Raw genomic sequence first — 20,008 nt, 5'->3', positions numbered from 1 at the left:
TGGCTGTCCTGGAACTCACTCTGTAGACCAGCCTGGCCTCAGATTCAGAGATCTGCCTGCCTCTGCCTCCTGAGTGCTGGGATCAAAGGCGAGCACCACCACTGCCCAGCTGCCAGCAACAGCCAGTGGTAGATTCATCAGAGATTGACACCTGTTGTGCTGTAGCTGGGACTCATGCATAGTGGCCAGAAAAGTACCAAGCACCGTTTCTCCTATCTCTTACCTGCCCTGGTTACAACAAGAATTGTTCTGGCTGAGAGGAGAACACGGTCCTCTTATTAGCCGAATTCTAATCATGTGTTCTTACTCATATGTGAACAGCTGGTATAGGGTTCCTGCCTAACCTCTTGGCTGCTGTGAGCAAATGAAACGTGCAGTAATAATTAATTTAGTCCACCAAGATGATTTGCAGACAGAGAACTTTCAGTAAATGCCCGCATGTGGGTAGTGGATGTGCGGGTAGGTATGTGAGGGAGCACAGTGCACACGCTCTGGAGGCGTGTTTTGTTCCTTCTTGGTAGTTAACTCATTGATGCTATGGTGTAAATGAGCAGGCTTCTCTTGTAGAGAAGTGAGCCCTGTGAATATGTCAAGACCATGGACACAGCTTGCTTAGCAGTGTGACCCGAGTTGAAATCCCTCCATCCGAGGTTAGCTGTCCTGGCCCTACAAATCCTGCAGCAAAGTGCCACAGGCTTTAGGACTTTAGGATAAACTGCAAATCTAAAAACTTTGTAAAGTGATTTCCTCAAATGTCTCCTAGTCCTGCAGCCCAGAGTCCTAAATATTTTATACAATGAACTCAGTGATCTTCCATAAAGCCAGTGTGGAAGCAGCGTAATTCAGCAACTTTAAGATGAATACTTGCCTATGGAGTAGATGTGAGGTTCAGCTATTTATTATTGCTCTCTTCAAAGTCCTACTTTATTGGTTTTTAAGAAAGCCTGGAATTGGTTTGGTTGGTTGGTTGGTTAGTTGGTTTGAGATTTAGGCTCACTGTATTCACCAGGCTTGTCTCAGACTCCAGGGCCCTAGCCAGCCTCCCACCTTGCTCTCCTAAGTGACAATGACAGACGTGTGTCCCGTGTGTGCCTACAACCTGGCTTTGATCACAGTGAGCTGAGTTTAGCTCTCCTCTCAGAAAGTCCTCCGCTTCCTTGACAAGGTTCTTTCCCGCCCACACCAAGCTGTGTGGTGCCTGCGTCGGATAATTTTTCAAAGCTGTGCAACTCCCCGACATGAGCATGTACACTCAGTGCCTTGCCTGAGGATGGCTTCCCCCCGTGGTTGCCTCCAGCGTGAGGCCACCGGCGTATGTGGAGCTCTGGGCCACAGAGCCTTTCAGTTGGGCATTACATGAAACCGAATCAGAGATTCTGTAGTATTTTTCTGACCTGGGGTTTGCAAGGTCAGCTTCTAAAGAGAACGGTGCTTGTTCCCTACTGTGAGGGGACTGTTCCTCTGAGACCCTTGATGAACTGTGACAGTGCAGTGATGCCTTATTCTAAAAACATCACAGAAAAAAGCAGTGGGGGGAGGCTGCCATCCTCCATGTGCTCTCAAATGCAATCCGATTTATATTCTGAAGTTTGTCTTTTGTGCTGTATTTGGTCTAAGTGCAGCAGCGAGTTTTGTCTAAATGCATAAAGATTTTGAAGTGGCTGTCAGAATTTGAGTCTATAGTGTCATTCAGAAGATCCAGGGACCTGGCTGAGGCGGAAAGCATCACTAATGGGAAGGATCAGCAGGTGTGGACCAGGGATGTTACACCTAAGAAGGAGAGTGCTGTGGTGTTAGATTGGGACGGGGTATGTCTGGGAGGTTGGTGGTACTCCCTGTAGAGTGCAGGGAACAGGCCATTGGCAGGATCTGGGGTGCCCCCTGGATGCTCACTGGGAGAACAGAGATAGTTTTGTTGAACGCTGGTTGGCGCTGGAGGTTCTGGAGATGATGCTTGTAGATGATCAAACTGTAAGCATGGTGACATTGAGAAAGAAAAGGGAAGAGGTTAGCAGCTTCTGGGAGAAGGACAGAAGATGAACCAACAGTGCAGAGGTGCTGTGCAGGGTTGGCATGGTGCACAGGGCCAGTGCAGAGGTGCTGTGCAGGGTTGGCATGGTGCACAGGGCCAGTGCAGAGGTGCTGTGCAGGGTTGGCATGGTGCACAGGGCCAGTGCAGAGGTGCTGTGCAGGGTTGGCATGGTGCACAGGGCCTGTGTGGAAGTGCTGTGCAGGGTTGGCGTGGTGCATAGAGCTTGTGTGGAAGTGCTGTGCAGGGTTGGCGTGGTGCATAGAGCTTGTGTGGAAGTGCTGTGCAGGGTTGGCGTGGTGCATAGAGCTTGTGTGGAAGTGCTGTGCAGGGTTGGCGTGGTGCATAGAGCTTGTGTGGAAGTGCTGTGCAGGGTTGGCGTGGTGCATAGAGCTTGTGTGGAAGTGCTGTGCAGGGTTGACGTGGTGCATAGAGCTTGTGTGGAAGTGCTGTGCAGGGTTGACGTGGTGCATAGAGCTTGTGTGGAAGTGCTGTGCAGAGCCCAAGCAGAGTGAAATGTGGCACTTGAGCTTCAGATTGGCAGTGTGGATAAGGCTGCTGTGTGGTAGATGCTGCTCTTACAAGGGAGTCTTGCGCAGTCCTGCCTCCTGGTGTGTATTTCTCCCTCCTCTGGGGAGAATCAATGGGAAGGTTTTTAGGAAACTGCTCAGCCAAACAGATAAAGAATGCAAACATTTCAGTGGATTGGGTATCATTCAGTTATATTCTTTGATACAGAGCTCAGAAAGTCAGAAAGTTTGTTGGCTTTACAACTTAGATTAAATGTTTAAGAAACCCCCCTCTGCCACCCTTAACCCCACCCCCTACCCCACCTCTGTCCCCTGAGCCTCAGCTGTAAATGGTCTTCAGCATGGAGATGCAGGTGCTCCCCTGCCTCAGACCATTTGCTTTCTGAGAAGTGATTTTAAAGAGCACTTGCTACTTGTATGCTTCTAAAAGTAGATTTGACTTTTCAGAGAGACACAGTAATGAACAAACATCTGAACCTAGGCAGAAAAGAATTTCACCCTCTAATGAAATAAATGTTCAGCTTTGGCAGATTGGACAAAGACCCTGCTTGAAAGAGGGCCAGGGATTTGTCAGTCAGTCTTGGCATTTGCATTGCTTCCTATATATGTAGCTTCCTATAAATTAAAGTCACTGCGATTTAGTAGGTGAACCACACTGTCAGGTCTCTGATTCCTTATATCCAGCGTGCACACTGTGGCTGTCAAATCAGAGAGCTCACTGTGAGTTCAGCTGCTGTTGAATCCCAACTGCTTCCTCCTACCTAGTAAAGTTATCATCAGAAATTTAGGCTGTATGTTTAATATAAAAGTAGAAATTGCCCGAGAAAGTGTCCTTAGAGGAACTGGGTTCCATGAAATCCAGGTAGAACACAGAAGCTAGGCAGAAAGTGGGGTCCACACCTGTTTCTGCTGTGGGATACCTGGTATTCCATCTTTAACTGCTGTTGTTGCTGGGAGCTGAGGACGCTGCTTCTCAGCCCAGTATAGAAAATGTCACAGCAGCACCTGCCTTCTTGCTCAGCACAGGTTGCTCTTAAGCTCTGTGAGCTGGGTTAAAACTGAATGGGGGGCGGGGGAACAGGAGGCGGGAGCTGGGGGGAGTTGGAGCCAGGGGAGGTTCAGGGTTGACTTTTGGAGAGTGAAACCATTTTAGCATTTCATAGGAAGTCAAAGGGAAAATATAAACCCTTGGAAAGGAGGGAAGAAGGAAAAGCCATATCCCTTCTTTCCCTCCATTGGAACTGATGGTATTAGACTAGAGCAGTCCCCAAACACCACTGACAAGTTCTTTATGCCAAGAAGCTACTCGCTCCTATCCTGGGATTGATGGGTAGGTGGGGTGGGGGCAGAGGGAGGCTAGCCAGATGCAGGTCCCAACCCATGGTCCCTGGAGCTCTGAGCAGCAGCCAGAGGCAGTCACAGATGAGTGACCCAGCAAGTCGCTCAGGACTGTCCAGTTACTCCTAGACACAAGAGCATTTTTGAAACTTGCTCCTGATGGCATTAAATCAGATAACAGCCACACCACCTGCTTGGATAACTTTTTCAGATTTCCCAATGATTGCCATAATCCATGACTGTTTGTGATAGTAGGGAGAAGAAAACTGAAAAAGATATCCTAATACACTGGTCTTCTAGGAGTAGAAATGATTAATTCTTTAATGGTTTACCTTATTCTTCCCATATATTCTAATTTATGTCATAATGGTTAATATTAAATATTTTGGTTGAGAAGATCATATTTCCATCAAAACATATGGGAATGTTACCTTAAAAGTTAATTGAGAAGGAGGGGAGACCGCTCAGTGGCTTGCTGTGCGAACATGAAGACTTGACCTCGATCGTCTGCAACCATGTAAAAAGCTGGGCATGCTCACAAACATGGACAACCCCAGCACTGCTCAGACAGAGACAGGGGCATGCTGAGCTTTGCTGACCACCAGTCTAGCTGGTAAAATAAGTACCTCACAAGCTGTAGGTTCAGTAGGAGGCCTCGTCTCAAGAGAATAAGGTGGAGTGTGGAAAGAACACTGACCTGTGTGCACCTACATTCAACATGCATGCAGCTTGCTCTCTCACACTCTCTCTCTCTCTCTCTCTCTCTCTCTCTCTCACTCACACACACACACACACACACACACACACACACACACAGAGTGTGTATGTGCATGTAAATAAAATATAATGTGACTTTTCTCTTTATCTAAATGCACTAGATACTTCTAAACCAAGACAAGAGTGCCAGTGATAGAGGACACTTAAAAAATAATTAGCAGTCTAACAAGCTAACATATAAGACGATCAATTTTCCCCCTTGAATTAATAGATTGATTTTTTTTCAACCAAAGTCAAGGTATATCAAATTGATGAAAATTTATTAACAACATCGATTAAATATTCTACCTGAAAATCTGGTAATACCTCACACCCACCACTTAGCCTCCAGACCGGCAGTGTGCAGACTGTCCGGTCGCCGCCAGGATGCCTTTTGTTAGGAATGCAGAGTAGCTTATGCAGGTGATGCTTTGCAGATGCCGCAAAAATGCTTACAACTGCTGTTTGTCTTATTTTATTTTTTGTCTTGCAGAGTTGTCTTGGTTCAACTGGTGCCTTCCTGGGTCGTGTCTGCTCAGTCTCCTTCTGATTCTGTGCTTCAGGGAATCCTATGACAGACTCTACCTTGACGTGGTCGTCTCGGTTTAAGAAGACAGACTTGTAGGACTTTAAAGGGACCGTACTTTAGTAGTGCACCTTTGCTTGGGTGCACATGCAATGGGAGAAAAGGCGAAGAAAGAGATTTCTTTCAGAGGTTCTGTTAAGTTACAGAGTCTCACATTAATTTAATGACTACTAGGTAATAATAGTGCAGGACGTGAGTGTCGTGAGGATGTGAAAACTCTGTGGACAGCACAGCTGTGTTGGCGGCACTCTTGTGTGGAGCTGTGACAGCTCACACAGGACGCACTGCCCGAGTTGGTCACCCCCATGTGCACTGTACCCGTGCTGACCCACTGATGAGCTGAACTACGGCAAGAAGCATGGGTGGTCCTATGAAGATGACCCCTCCCAGGCACACAGCAGAGGGATGGGACTCACGCCGCTAACTTCTGAAGACATCAGAACCCTGCGTCAGACTTTAATTACAAAATAGCAGAGCTGTATACCAGTGATAGAAGTTAGTCCTGTGTACACTACATGTTTTTCTAATAAAGCCATTTCTTATATGACTCCTTACTTTTAACCAGGTTGGAAGCCTTTCACTGTCCTTGGGAACAGGCCCTGGCTCCTTCCCACCCACCCTTGTTTCTGTGAGTATGGCGTCAGTCACGCCAGCAAGGTAACGAAATGCCTGATAGGGTTGCATTAACTGTTGTGTGAAAAGCGTAACTCTGTTATGATTTAGCACTTTGTTAAAAATGAACTGAGAACCACATGAAGCATGTGTGTCTTCAGACGTGTGTGGCACACGTGTAAAGTCCAGCACCCACTGTAACTTACCAGGTTAGATTGTAGTCAGATGAGCCCCCACTTGAAAAGAACAGTGTATAACTTTGAAGGTTTGAAGATCTGTGCGTGATTTCTGAATTGCACCTGTGTATTTTAACTTAGATTGTAATATACTCAGTTCTAAATGAAGTCATTGTATTTGATTGGACAGATTTTTGCCAATACCTATTTCTTTCTATAAATAATGGATTTTTAAAAAAAACAAAAACAAAAACATACTCATTGCATGGCTCCTGGACCCGTCTTTCAGGAGGTCATAAACTGACTGTGGCGGGCCTGTGACACTGACCACTGGTGTTCCGTAGCTCCTCTTAGACAGAACCTTCCCTAAGCTTCCAGAGCCGCAGCAACTCCATTGCCAGCCAGTTCTCCTTACAGCCCAGTCTCGTGCAGGCATCAGCAGCTCCTGGTAGCCCGGGTGGACAGGCTGCGCAGTACTGACTTCTGCTCACCCGTGTGTACCATTGCACACCTGCAGACGCACCTCTCACCAGAAATTCACGATGTACCAACTTACCCGGGTCTTGAAGGAGGGTTCTGGGATTGCCCAGTATCTTCTGAGGCTCAAAATTGTGAAGTCAGAGGGGGAAAGTCCTCAGAGTTAACACCAGTCTTTAGTCACCTCTGTGTCGATTCCAGTTCTAACCAGTCTGCTTCCTTAGCATGGGAGGAAGGGAGGGAGGGAGGGAGGGAGGAAGGAAGGATGAATTAGCTCTGCTTACTTCATCCTCATCTTTCTTAAAGTGAAACCGAAGGTAGAATTCTGAAGGTGACAGGAAGCTAGTCACTAAGGACATGCAAAATAGCCACCACCCCCTCCCATTTGAGGAGGAGAGAGGAAGCAGAGGGGAGGAGTGTGGAGAGTGTTGGGTGGTGTTACATAAAATCTGCTATACAGCTTCCCATGAGGAACACTTTAATTCATGGTTAATTCTACTTTTACCACAAAGTACAGACTAATACTTTAAAAATAGGACCTAAAAATAGCTAATCACTTGAAGACATTTCCAGTCCATTGTATCAGTCACCTGTCTCAACTGTGTGGCTTCCCCTCCAGCAAACAACTGCTCTACCCATGCATTGCAGCTTTTCTTAGTGATGAAAACTTCACAGGGGCAGGCAGCCAGTGGGCCTGAAGGAAAGGGAAGGACAGGGCATTATGTGTCTTTGCTGGATAATCCTGTGCCAACCTGACACAAACCAGTATCCTCCGAAAGGAAGGAATCTCAACTGAGAAAAAATGCTTCCATAAGCTCCAGGTGAAGGGTATTTTCTTAATTAGTGATTGATAGGGGAGGGCCCAGCCCACTGTGGGTGGGGACGCCCTTGGGCTGATGATCCTGGGTTCTATAAGAAAGCAGGCTGAGCAAACCAGAGGGAGCAATCCAGTAAGCAGCACTCCTCCATGGCTTCTGCATCGGCTCCTGCCTCCAGGTTTCTGCCCTGTTTGAGTTCCTGTCCAAAACTTCCTTTGGTGATGAACAGCAATGTGCAAGTGTAAGCTGAATAAACCCTTTCCTCCCCAACTTGTCTTTTGGTCACGGTGTTCCGTTGCAGCAATAGAAACCCTAAGACAAGTTGGTACAAGAAGTGAGGTATGGCTGTGACCACCTGACCGTGCTTTGGGAAAGATTACTGAAGGACTTGGGAACTTTGGACTAGAAAAGCCATTGAGTGTTGAGAGCTCAGTGAGCTGCTCTGTAGGAGCTTGGAAGATAAGAGTATTGGGAGCAGTGCAGAAGATGGAGGCCTGCCTTGTGAAGTTTCAAAGGGAAATTTAAATACTCAACGGGTCTGTTTGCTATATGAATTCTGTCGTCCAGTCAGCCGGGGCGGAAGAGTCAGCACTGATTAATGAGAGACCCCACAGTACCTGAATGCCTCAAATCCTCATATTTCTCATCAACACATACTAGGTTTGCCCTTGTTTCATACTGGAAGAAGCCTTAGCCCTCCACCAATCCAAGCTCTGTATGGAGAATGTATAGAGATGGCCCCAAAGAAGTAAATGCCTTTGGATCGTCAAGTCCTCTGTAGTATCTGCTTATCGCCTCCACACACCGCTAAGGTATTTTAAACCATGTTCTAGGATCCTTGAATTACCCAGTACAACATGTAAATAGCTATGCTGTTTGGTTAGGAAGTAAGAAAAAAGTCTGTACATGCTCATTTCAATTGTACTATTGTCCAAAAATCTCAAATCTGCAGTGGATTGAGTCCAAAGATGCAGAAGTGGCAGGGCACTATGGTGACAAGGACGTGTCTTTTCTAAAATCTCAAACTCATGCCTTTTCCCCAAGCCTCACAGTATTATAGCTCAATTTAAAATACTTAGGGTATTCATGAAGATTCTCGAGTCCAGAAGGGAGGGGCTGGTGGTACATAGACCGCCACCGAGTGTAAGAAGGGCAGGGTCTGACCCGCATCGATTAGTTCTTGTGTCAAGTTTAAAGTGCGTGGTATCGCAGGTGCCGTAGCGCCCCCCTCCAGTCTTTACCTCACCAGGATCTTATGCAAAGGTTCTGATGAATAATTCAGTCCTCATAAATGAACACGAGGCATTATTAATTGGTGAGGACATATTCCCGTATAAGCTCCCTGTGGCTTGTCAATTAATACTTTACAGTTCATGGGAAGAAGTGTTTTTAATATGATCCATGGCAGAGATGTAGGAACAAGATAATTACACAGATGTATTTCCCTGGAAGAAGGAACTGACAAGAGGGGATCAAGTACACATGTAATTTTGCATATTTAAATTCGTGTGGCCTAAGGGCCAGGTCTTACTCTGGATCATATATTCATGTTTAATTATTGAAAATGTTTACAGCTTGTTTTTAATGAAGCCTGTCTAACGAGGGAATCCCAGCTAAGGGATTTAAAGTTGAGGAGATTAACTCCCCATCTACTTATCTTTTAATTGGTTTTTTTTAACTCTTATTTTTACTAAAATTGAAGTACTCATCTTGTATTCTGCCTGCATACCTGCTTTATTTTTAAGTTAAGATCAAATAAAAATACATAGCAAATTTACTTTCAGTTAATGTTAAAAATCACATTGATTTCACATTTGTTCCTGGAACCCTAAGTATGGGGATTGCTAAGTTATGATCATGTAAAAGCTTCATTCGGTACATGAGACCACAGGCACAGCTCCGTGGTAGAGCACTTGCCCAGGGTGCACAAAGCCCTGGGTTCAGCCCTCGGCACCAAAACCAGGAAAAACCCTTTCACATTAAAATAAAAAAACTGTAAAAAAAAAAAAAAGATTTGAACAGATTTAGAAATACAGAAAAGATAGAGTTTATTATAACCATATAGCAGGGGATGAGATATAGCTTATCTGTGCCAACAGTTTGCTAGTCTGATAGGAAAGATAATACAGGGGGATGGTAGAATATTCTAGAACAGAGATTACAGTGGGTTTTTGTAGTACCATCAAGAGCATGCGTCAGAGAATCCAGACATGTAGAGGCATCTCGGCCATCCTTAGACTTAGAGACCCCCTTGGTGTACCTTAGTATTAGAAACCAATGCTCCTTTTAAACAGCTGTAGTTATTAACTGACGTCTGTCTGCCTTGGCTTGCCTTTCCACTCATTCAGGGGACTGTGGGCTAAAACATGAGCGCATTCGGCCTTCTCCGTTTACAAACAAGCAAGCAGAGATCGATCCTCGTGAAGGAAAGTGGCCTGGCTGGATTCGAACCGATCCCGGGCTCTGAGACCTGCATTCTCCTCACAAGTAGTCAGAGTCTAAGTAATTTTTTTTAAAATAAATTTTCTCTCGGTTTTTAAAAAAATGTTTTAAAGAAACACACGAATGTCTGACCATAAACAAACAAAAACAAAAAACCCAGGGAAAGGGTGCAGAGTTGAAAAGATGCATTTTTCTGGAAAATATATCTTGACCTCCAAAAGACTAAACTTTTAGCAGACCTTGCCACCAAATTAATCATTTGAGGCTATGCACCCATCTGCTGTCCAACTGTGTACACAGCCTGTTTTCAGTCTAGTCTGCCTCAAAGAACACTGTAACCAACTTTACTATGGCTTGGAGTTTTCCACGAAATCAGCTTAGGTTAGGTTCTCTTCCATGCCTCTGGCCCAGAATAACGTATGTGTGTATGTGTGTGTTGTGATCACTTACTGAAAACACCCAACAGATTGGGAGCAACTTTAAAACAAATACCTGCCATCCATGCTGCAAGAGCATTGATGTAGACGGATAGCGTCTGTTCTGTTTGCAGTTGTGATTGCCTGAGTCAGTCTGTTAAGCTGGGCGTGGTGGCACACATCTTTAGCCCCAACACTAGGGTGGCAGTGGCAGATGGATCTCTGTGAGTTCAAGGCCAGCCTGGTCTCCAAAGCAAGTTGAAGGCCATCCAGGGCTACATAGTGAAACCCTATCTATGTGTTTACATAAATATTTTTGGAAACAAATCCAGTCATCCGAGAAATGACTTCTCACATCATGGACGTGTCTCTCTTCAAAGAAGCAGTAGTTAGCAGAGGTCTTTCAATTCAGCTGGTTCCATACCAATACTCTAGCATGTTCTGAGATTGTAATGTAGATTCTAGTATACAGGCTCCTGTTTTCTTAAGAAGACAGTTCCTATTACTACTCCCTCAATTGAGATCTGACACTGTGAAAGAGTGTGAATGACCACCCCCCAAATCCAAACTGCTCTTCCTCCCAGGGCTTTCCTGGCTCCTTTGTCTCTGCAGAGGCACTCGGTACAGCTGAGGACAGAACGCTGAAAGAGGAAGGTTGTGGCATCCTGTGTTTTAGAAATAATAGCTCACTGCAGTTCTGGTAATCCTCACCCTTTGCTTGTTACATTCCTTAGCTACAAGAATCTGACTCCTTCCGTGTGTGTGTGTGTGTGTGTGTGTGTGTGTGTGTGTGTGTGTGTGTGTGTGTGTGATCTATAGGCCAAATGGAGAGCTTCATACGTGCCAGGCAAGGCCATGCCATTGAGCTATCTATACCCAGCCCATTTTTCAGACCACTTCTCAGTAAGATGCTCAAGCTGGCCTTGAATTTGAAATGCTCCTGCCTCAGCCTTCTGAATACCTGAGAAGACATGCAGATCACAGCAGGTCTTCCCTTCCATGAAGCTTATTCCTTTCTGGTGTTTTTAAAACTATTTCTGACCCTGCTTAGAAGCAAGCTGTGTGAAGTGATATCTGGCAGTAGAGAGCTGGCCTCACTGTTTCCTCATGACCCAGACTAGAGAGGACACAGGGAACATGCCCTCATGCTTCTGGCTCTCACACAAGGCCTAGTGACGTAAGCTGTCTGACCTTGAGCAATCCATTTCTCATTTATACACATCTCTAAAATGTGGGGTAGAGAGTGATGTTCCCGGGGCTTTCATCTGCTTCCAAAATCCCGATCTGTACATAGTCAGCCTTGGAGATGACTGAGGCATTGTCTATAGAATTTACTGGCGCTCTCTCCCGACACACGCGACCCTGAACACATGAAATACTGTGCTGCACTCACTAGCAGCAAGAAGAGGAGGCTCTCTGGTGTCTGTGGGAGGAGATAAGCTTCAGGTGCTGTTTATCTTCCCAAAGGACTTACTATATGATTGCAGGATTTATTAAATTTATCAAATGCAATAAGAGAAAGTCTGCCACCTGATGTTGAGATAGCACCCGGCAGACAGGTAGACGGATTGCATTTGCTCCCCGGAGTTGTCCTCGGCAGGTTCCTATCCTGTGGTTTGATTCATGGTGAGGTGGCCTGAGCTTGTAGCTGCAGAAACCAAACCATCCGATCCAACGGGAAGGCTGATCCTTGATGTGTGTGTCTCTAGAGTTCTGGCACCGAGTCACTGAGAGATGCTTGGCTCTGATGATGGTCTCTCTGTCAAGCTGAAATCCTCAAAGCAGACAGAGGCTTGAAGTGCCCTTGAGCTTTGAAGGAGCCATGTGGCAGAGATGCCCCAGTTACGGCTCGGTGGGTCTTCTGCCTTTGTTTCCTTACTCCCAGTTTACGCTTTGCACTTGCAGACAAACCAGACACTTCTACAAGGCACTGTTTGTGGCCTGTTGGAGATGCCAGAATGTTACCATGGCCTTTCGGCCACTGATGCTCTCATTCATTCACTCTGTCTACAGAGTGCACTTGTGGATACAGTACATAGTTAGAAGGACAGTAAAGAAGGGGGAAAAGAGAGGGAGCCGGAGAGACCATCACTTAGAACCTTGTATTGTTTTGGCAGAGAACCCATGCTGAGTTCTCAGCACCCATGCCTGACAGTTCACAAGTGCCCATAACTCCACCTCCAGGGCATCTGCTCTGCAGGCACCCATACATAAGCGCATATGCTAACACACATAGTCAAAGTACATTTTCTTTTTTAAAGGGAAGAACAGAAAAGGAAAAAGGGGGGAAAAAATCTCTCCTAAACTAACAATTACAAGGAAACAATGTATTTCCCAAATACATAATCATACGTCGCAAAGCCCAAATATCTTCTCATATCAACCATAGTTTAATTTGTCAATTTTGTGGACACAAAAGCCCACAGCTCTCACTTCAAAAGGAATAAGAGATGGTGGATTTTGGAACTATTCTTACATTTAGGTGACCAGGTGTAACTGGTTCTCTGTGGGACTGTGAAAGGCAGCCTGATCCCTGCTAGAAGCCCCGGAGACCCTGAAGGGGTGGTAGGAGCTTTGCCTGCTCCTGGGCACCAGGCCTCTGTCACTATCTGTAGCCTCCCACAGATTTGTGGCCATCAGTCATTAAGGGCAGTGCCCCAAGCTCTTCCACACATAGATAAGGAAAAGAGATGTGATCACAGGTCATGTAGGCTCTAGACAGAGATCTCCATTTTAATGAGGTTCCTAAAGACCTGGAGGGCTTAGCCAATAAGCTTTCCTCACCAGACAATCCTCCCTGTAAAAGGTATTTAACCTCAGGCCTGCCCTGAGAAGTGGGGTATGGTTTTACACATCCACCTTCTGCCATGACAATAAATGCCTTAAAACCTTATATTGCCTCTTTTCATCGGGATCTGCCATGGGGAGCCATGGAGAAGGCCTTTGCCTATAGAGCTGCCATCTAGTCTCCTGTAGAAGGCCACCTCGCTGAGCTCCCAGTCACGACTGACTGCCACCACCACGACCCCACCAAGCCCAAGCCTGCTGTCAAGCCAAGAACTCTCCCCAGGGAACAGCCCGAGCTCCCCTTTCCACCCTGACCCTGTCCCTAGGCTAGATCCAGCCCAAGGACCCAGATTCAGTTCTCAGCTCTTCTGTGACTTCCAGGGTGCCTGGGTGTCCAAGAGCCTGGGAACTCCAAGGCCCCAGCCTCTTCGCAGGCCCAGAGACCCCCTGAGCCAGCTGCAGCTGTCCCTCACCTCAGACTGTGCTTTCCTACTCCCACAGTAGTGTCCCCGGGCTTCTCTACCACCCAACACCCGCCCGGCCACAGAGTGGGGTAAATGCTGTCAACTCCCACCGCCACCCCAAGCAGACCTGCCCTGGGGCAGAGCAGTTTGGGATCCCTCCACCCTACAGTTCTCAGCCTTCCTTTAGTTCCTCATGTTGTGGTGACCCTCAACCACAAAATAATTTTGTTGCTATTCATAACTGTAATTTTGATACTGTTAAAAACAATAATCTAAATATCTGATATGCAGGATACCTGATATGAGTCCCCCCCACAAAGGAACTCATAACCCATAGGTTGAGACCCACTGGCCTAGGAGCAAGGATTTGGGTTACCACAAATACTGTAAAATACGGTGACAGTTTCACATAGTGTTTTTGGTAACTCTGTAGTAACAAATGAAGTCATATATCAAGATACTTCAAAATACTTTTTATTAAGAAATACTGGGGGGCTGGAGAGATGGCTCAGTGGTTAAGAGTGCCGACTGTTCTTCCAAAGGTCCTGAGTTCAAATCCCAGCAACCACATGGTGGCTCGCAACCATCCGTAACAAAAAATCTGATGCCCTCTTCTGGAGTGTCTGAAAACAGCTACAGTGTGCTTACATATAATAAATAAATATTTAAAAAAAAAAAAAGAAATACTGCATGTGCGTGCGTGCGTGCATGTGTACTCAGGTCCTCTGCAGAAACAGCAAGTACTCTTAACTGTTGAGCCGTCTACCCAGCCTCTGAGACACTTCTTACATACATTGGTGGAAAGGTCGAATAGGCAGGTTATAAAGAAGGTAAAGCGGGGACATTGGTGCTGTGGGCCTCAGTCGCCATCTGATAACATTCTTAGCCTTTAGATTAATGAGGTGTTTGCCAGTGCATTCCAAAAGGATTTACCTGCTATTGACAGATGTTAGGGCAAGCACAGAGTAGCTGACAAATGACTGGAGTGGCTGAGACAGGCCAAGGGAATTTGGCCCTGGATCTGTAACTCTTTAGTCATTTGAGGTTCTCATAGATGTTCAATGTGGGTGCTACTTTTCTGCTAGGAACGTCATAGATTTCAAGAAAAGGCTATTCTGTTTTCTAATTCTAAGAAGAGGCCGTTCTACTGTGAGTAAGACACTGGTTGGAGGTTGGGGAGCACAGAATCAACATGGGCCTGAGGAATCTAACCCTTCCATGAGTTTCCAAGCTGGGGAATCTGGTGGTTTCTTTGGGAAAATGAAGCTGTTGGCACTAACAGTTCCTGCAGAACGTAACTGTAGACATACTAAGAGCAGGTACTCTGAAGTCTGCGGAGTCTCCTTTCTAAGGGAATTCGGGTTTTAGCAAAGGCTAGCACTGAAAGGAAGGATGTTCAAGCATACATACAGCCAGGAAATCAGCCTCCAGATAGGAAGGTGTTCCTTTCAGGACCAGAGACCACAGCAGCCCTTCAGATCTCCCTCTTTAAGGGAACTTTTCAGGGTGCACAGCTAGCTAGTCCCTGGTTTCTGAGCCTTTGCCAAAACATAAAGTTTAAAAAATAAGGAAATAAAAGACCTTAGTTCCCACAGAGAATTATTTACCACAGATGTCCCTAGACCCAGGCTTGCTTCCCTCCCACCAGAAGTACACCCTTTTAGAAGCTGATAAAAATTATGTGGTGGGGAAATCCTGTCACCACCCACCTAGAACACATCCACCGGTTCCCAACAAAGTCACTCGGTTGGTCTACTCACAACCGAGTGCATCTGTCTCCAACTGTGACTCAGAAAAAGTGCCTAGGAGAAGCCTCGTGAGGCCCTTCAGGATCCCCATCTTGACCAGGATGGGGCAGCTCAGAGAACCTGGCTGATGCGTGCTGGCTGTGGTGTGAGGGTCAGCATGTCTTAGAACTCAGTGACTCACATTGCTCTTCCTGAGTTAGTGCTGAGAAAAAAGCTACACAGAGTCTCCAGTGGGCGCACCCCTCTCCCACAAACCCTACTGTCTTTGGCCATAAGTCCCCCTACCCCTCCCCAAATCCTTGCTGTGTCCTGAAAGACCCCAGCCTCCAACTCCAAACCCAAGAGTCTTTTGTAACTTCGCATGTCCTTCTCAAGAGGGAAAAAAACATCAATTGTTGTCTCAGTCCTACATCGTCTTCTGTCTCAGAACAGAGATGTCCTTTTTGCCGTGTTTGCTCCGGTTTAACATCTCTCCACAAACCTCAGGAAACTGGGCTGCATTCAGTCATCTGGAATTGTCCTTCTGTGTAATTGGGGAAAGGTTACACTAATGAAGTTGATGCTGGCTTTCTCCGTTATGTGCTCATCAATATTCCTGCACCAGTAAGTTCTTTGTTATCTGAGTCCCGAAATGCATGGTGGTTCAAACTTTAATGTGTCTCTCCATAAGCTACTCTCATCTTAAAGCAGGACTGTGATCTTTCCATCCACTTTCTAACACAATGTAGACAGAACAGAACACTCTAAAGTCAGGCGTGGGGTTCATCACAGCTGATGTTAAATGCTGGAGGAGGCAGATCCCATAAAGGCTTCTAGAAGAAAGAAAAGCATCAGGTTGGCAGGCTCTGCATCCAGGAATTCAGCATATATTTGGCTCCTGCTATATGGTGGCCAGTGGGCTAAACACGGAGGGTGCACAGAGATGCCTCTGGCGTCTTGGCCCTTGCAGAGATTTGTATTCCAATAAGCCTATTCATAAAAACAAACAGACAAACCCTGTAACTGAAAACCAACAGGCACCCCAAAGGACTATTGGAAACCGTGTGACTCCTCTCCATCCCTGCCCTGGTTTCTATAGGAGATGTTTCTCTCTTGGGAAAATATATTCTAAATCCTATTTTCTTAAGCCGTTAAAAATCCATGCTTGTAACTAATCAATGTATGCGACCTTCGTGGAGTAAAAACTGCTCCCGGGTGGCCTTGGAAGGGAAAAGCAGAGAAATCTGTTTCCGTGGCTTGAAAAGAGGTGGAAGGTTTCGGGGGAACTCCAACAAGCTTCCAGAGAGCTCAGAGCTGCCAGTGCACAGCCAGGCATTGGATCAAGGCCAGAGGAGCCTTCTAGCAGAAGAAGCAGAGATGGAGGGAGGAGGCTCGTGAGCTGAGACCCCAGGGGACATCATTGAGCTAGAAGCCAGGTCCTAAGGGTTTGAGAAGAGCTCAGAGGTAGAGAGTATGCTTAGCATTTGTAAGGTTGTGGGTTCAATTCCCAGTAGCTTCACAAGTTAACAAAATAAACCATAAACCAGTCATGTAGATGTATTTGTTAGGATGTCTGCCCAGCCCAGGGAGAGTTTTGGAGGCGTGTGTTATGGTGAAAGCAGGCTCTGGAAAGCAGAGGCAAAATGTGGCTGGGTTTCCTCCCCACTTTTCTAAGCCATTCATCCCTTCTCTGTGCTCCTTGCTGCCTTGAAGCCCCTGACTCTGTATGGAAAGAACAGTCCCTTTCCACTGGGGCCCTGGTTCCATTCTAAGGACTGTTGCACAATATGTAGCAACCATGCTAGACTCCCTATGGATAGGATCTAAGCAAAACGAAGGGTCAGTACTATCCCAGAGGTTTGGTGTTCATCTCTCTATATTGGTTCCAGCTCTAAGACCTGATTTAGAATGGCAACATCCCGTTCTGTGTGCCTGGCGCAAACTTCACTGGTGCAGGGTGAAAGATGGTGCAATAGGAAATGAATGGGTGCAGAGAAGGAGCTTGGCCCCTGCCCTGTGGAGACTTGGTGCCCAGGGATCAAGTACACAGGTCCTGCCACTAATGGGTCTGTGTACTGAGGGATGTTTGTGGTGAATGTCTTTGATGGTGCACACAACTTTGAAATGTTCTATGTGTTTTAAATATTCTCACCATGAAAAGATTGTTCGATATTTTAATAAAAACATCTTTTTTTTGCACTTTGCTTTTGTAATATTTGTGGTTTCTAGATTTTTGTTTTCTGGCCAAGTATACTTTCATAAGGGAATGTTGACGGTTTGAGTTGTTTTATAGAAAACTATAGTTAATGTCAACTGTAGGCACTGATAAATATTGTTCACATGCAATTTTTCTTCCTTTCAGTTGGATTTTTTTTTTTTTTAAGGAACCGTGCCTTGGCAAAGCGCTTTCTTTAAAACGCTGCTTCATTTTACACCTTGTGAATATTGAAGATTCTGAAAACTAAGGGTGCATTTAAAATCCCTGCGCTGTTACATTGTGGAGATGGTGATGTGTACTGCTTTGCCAACGTGGTAATTAAATGTTCGATGGTTTCGAGTGCTCAGTTCAGAGCGGGGGTTCCGGTCATCGCTCACCGAGCCAAGCTTCCGAACAGGCCCCCCCCCCCCGCAACTTTGAAAAATGCACTTCGGGATGGCAACTCCCTGTTCGCTTAGGAAATATGGTCATGTTGACAGTATGGCTGTCTGCTCTGTGGATCTGCGTTCTGAAAGCACTTGCGATAACGTGGTCCACGAATGTTGTTTTTAACCAAACTCCAAATGGTAAGAGAAGTGGAGCCAAAGCTCCCTGAACATTCAGGCAGTAAGATGTGGTGGGAGAAACACAAACTGGGAACAGAGGAAGTGAGCGACTCCAGCTCCCCCACTGTGAGCCCCAGACTGGAGAATCCCTTCCTTTCTATCTTTAGGGCTCACCGGCCCTCGTCCACCAAGGAGTATAGTTAAAATCACAGAGGAAGATGATCACATTGACCTCAGATGTGTGCAGAGTGTCAGAATCAAAATGTCACCGTGTATGTCAAATCTTGACAGACAGCAGGGAAAGCCACTAAGAGAGGGTTCTCATGCATGCACATCCTGTAACAAGAACTATCAGAAGGCTGCCCAGGGGCCTGAAAGATGACTAGCAAGTGCAAACCTGCAAGGTGCTAGGCTGGAGTCTCAATAACCACAACAACCACACACACACAAATGCATGCACATACACACACACAAACACATACATGCATACATACAAACACACAAACACATTCACATACACATATACACACACAAACACATACATGCATAAATACAAACACACATGTATACACATATATATACACATACTTACACACACACAAATACATATACACACACAAATACATATACACAATACATACACACAAGCACATAAACATACATATATAGAAACACATACATACATGCATGCATGTACATACACACATGCACACACACACATACACATAAAGACACCCTACACATATACATTACACATGCATGACATACATATCACTTCAGAACATCCCGTTCTGTGCAATGCCTAACTGTTCAGCCTTGGATAGGGGCCACCCTTGCTATTGATCCCCACAGCCAAGCAGGATTTTTTTCCCCAGAAGAATTGATGCAGTCTTCCTGATTTACCTTCAAACGGTCCCTCTTCCCTGTACCTCCTGGAGTCTGCCCACAGGGCTTGTCTACTCCCATCACAGTGCTCGTTCTGGATCTTGAGTCTGCTCATAAGGCTCGGTGTATTAACCCCACAGAGTTCGCTCCTGAGCGAGCGAGTGCTCCGTTCTGGAGGAGGAGACTCCTCCTTCACCTACGCTCCTGTCACGTGGGTTTTGGGATGGCGGAGTAGTGGCCACAAAGCATCTGAAAGTGTGCTTCTCTCTCCCTCTCCCTCTCCCTCTCCCTCTCCCTCTCCCTCTCCCTCTCCCTCTCCCTCTCCCTCTCCCTCTCCCTCTCCCTCTCCCTCCCCCTCCCTCCCCCCTCACCCCCCCCACACAGGATTTCTCTGTGTAGCCCTGGCTGTTCTGGAACTCACTCTGTAGACCAGGCTGGCCTCGAACTCAGAAATCCGCCTGCCTCTGCCTCCCAAGTGCTGGGATTAAAGGCGTGCATGCGGTTTGCTCTCATCTTTCCTGCCACCCTCAGGTCAGCATCCACTCCTGGTTGAATGAGCGCAAGATGTATCTCTCCAAGGTCACACAGGAGGGAGAATTCTGGTCCCGATTTTTTGGCTCCCCCTACCCATTATAAAGCATTACTCAAGTATTGAGAGCTTTTTAACCACAGGTGTGCGTTTTCTTCCCTTCTTGCCATACAGTTTTAGTACAACACACACCATCCTCGTATCTTTATATTAGTTCCTGAGCATTTTCCAATGACAAGAGAATCGTGTGACTTAAAATATTACAGTCTATTTCTGGGCACAACTTCATCCCAGAGGAGCTGCATTCTGAGGAATATGGTCATATATTTATCCTTAGCCTAGCTACTAATGGTTTCCTTTGAAAACATTCCTCGGAGAATTGCTTAGCTCAGCTATAAAGGCTTTGAGAATCCCTGTATCCCCACATTGATTCTCCAGCCCTGTTAGGCTCCAGGAGTCAGCCCTGAGAGATTTGTCCTGTGGAAGGGGGTGGGGGCGTGACACACTAGGCTCTCCTGGCTGCGGTTTTTCTGCACGTCTCATAGTCATGTGGCCTGGAAGGATGGGCCCTGGTTCACCCCTTTATCTCGTTTTGCCTTAAAAACACTGGACCTGATGCTCTTTAAAACCCCGCCTGTACTTTGGAGCACTCAGTCCTAACTGGGATATTTTG

At 46.2% G+C, this 20,008-nt stretch overlaps 1 protein-coding gene across 1 annotated transcript in view; it reads left to right on the top strand.

The window, feature by feature from the left end:
• Slc49a4 (solute carrier family 49 member 4) overlaps positions 1 to 9,105 on the top strand; it is a 75,309-nt gene extending 66,204 nt beyond the window's left edge. The window contains exon 9 of the mRNA NM_153550.4: positions 5,147 to 9,105. Coding sequence (NP_705778.1) covers positions 5,147 to 5,262 — 116 coding nt within the window. The 3' untranslated portion in view covers positions 5,263 to 9,105. The remainder of the gene's footprint in view (positions 1 to 5,146) is intronic.
• The last annotated feature ends 10,903 nt before the right edge of the window (positions 9,106 to 20,008 follow it).

The sequence above is a fragment of the Mus musculus genome, chromosome 16 (genome assembly GCF_000001635.26).
Source record: "Mus musculus strain C57BL/6J chromosome 16, GRCm38.p6 C57BL/6J".
Taxonomy (NCBI): domain Eukaryota; kingdom Metazoa; phylum Chordata; class Mammalia; order Rodentia; family Muridae; genus Mus; species Mus musculus.
The sequence above is the reverse complement of the archived record's forward strand: the minus strand, read 5'-3'. Positions and strand labels throughout refer to the sequence as shown.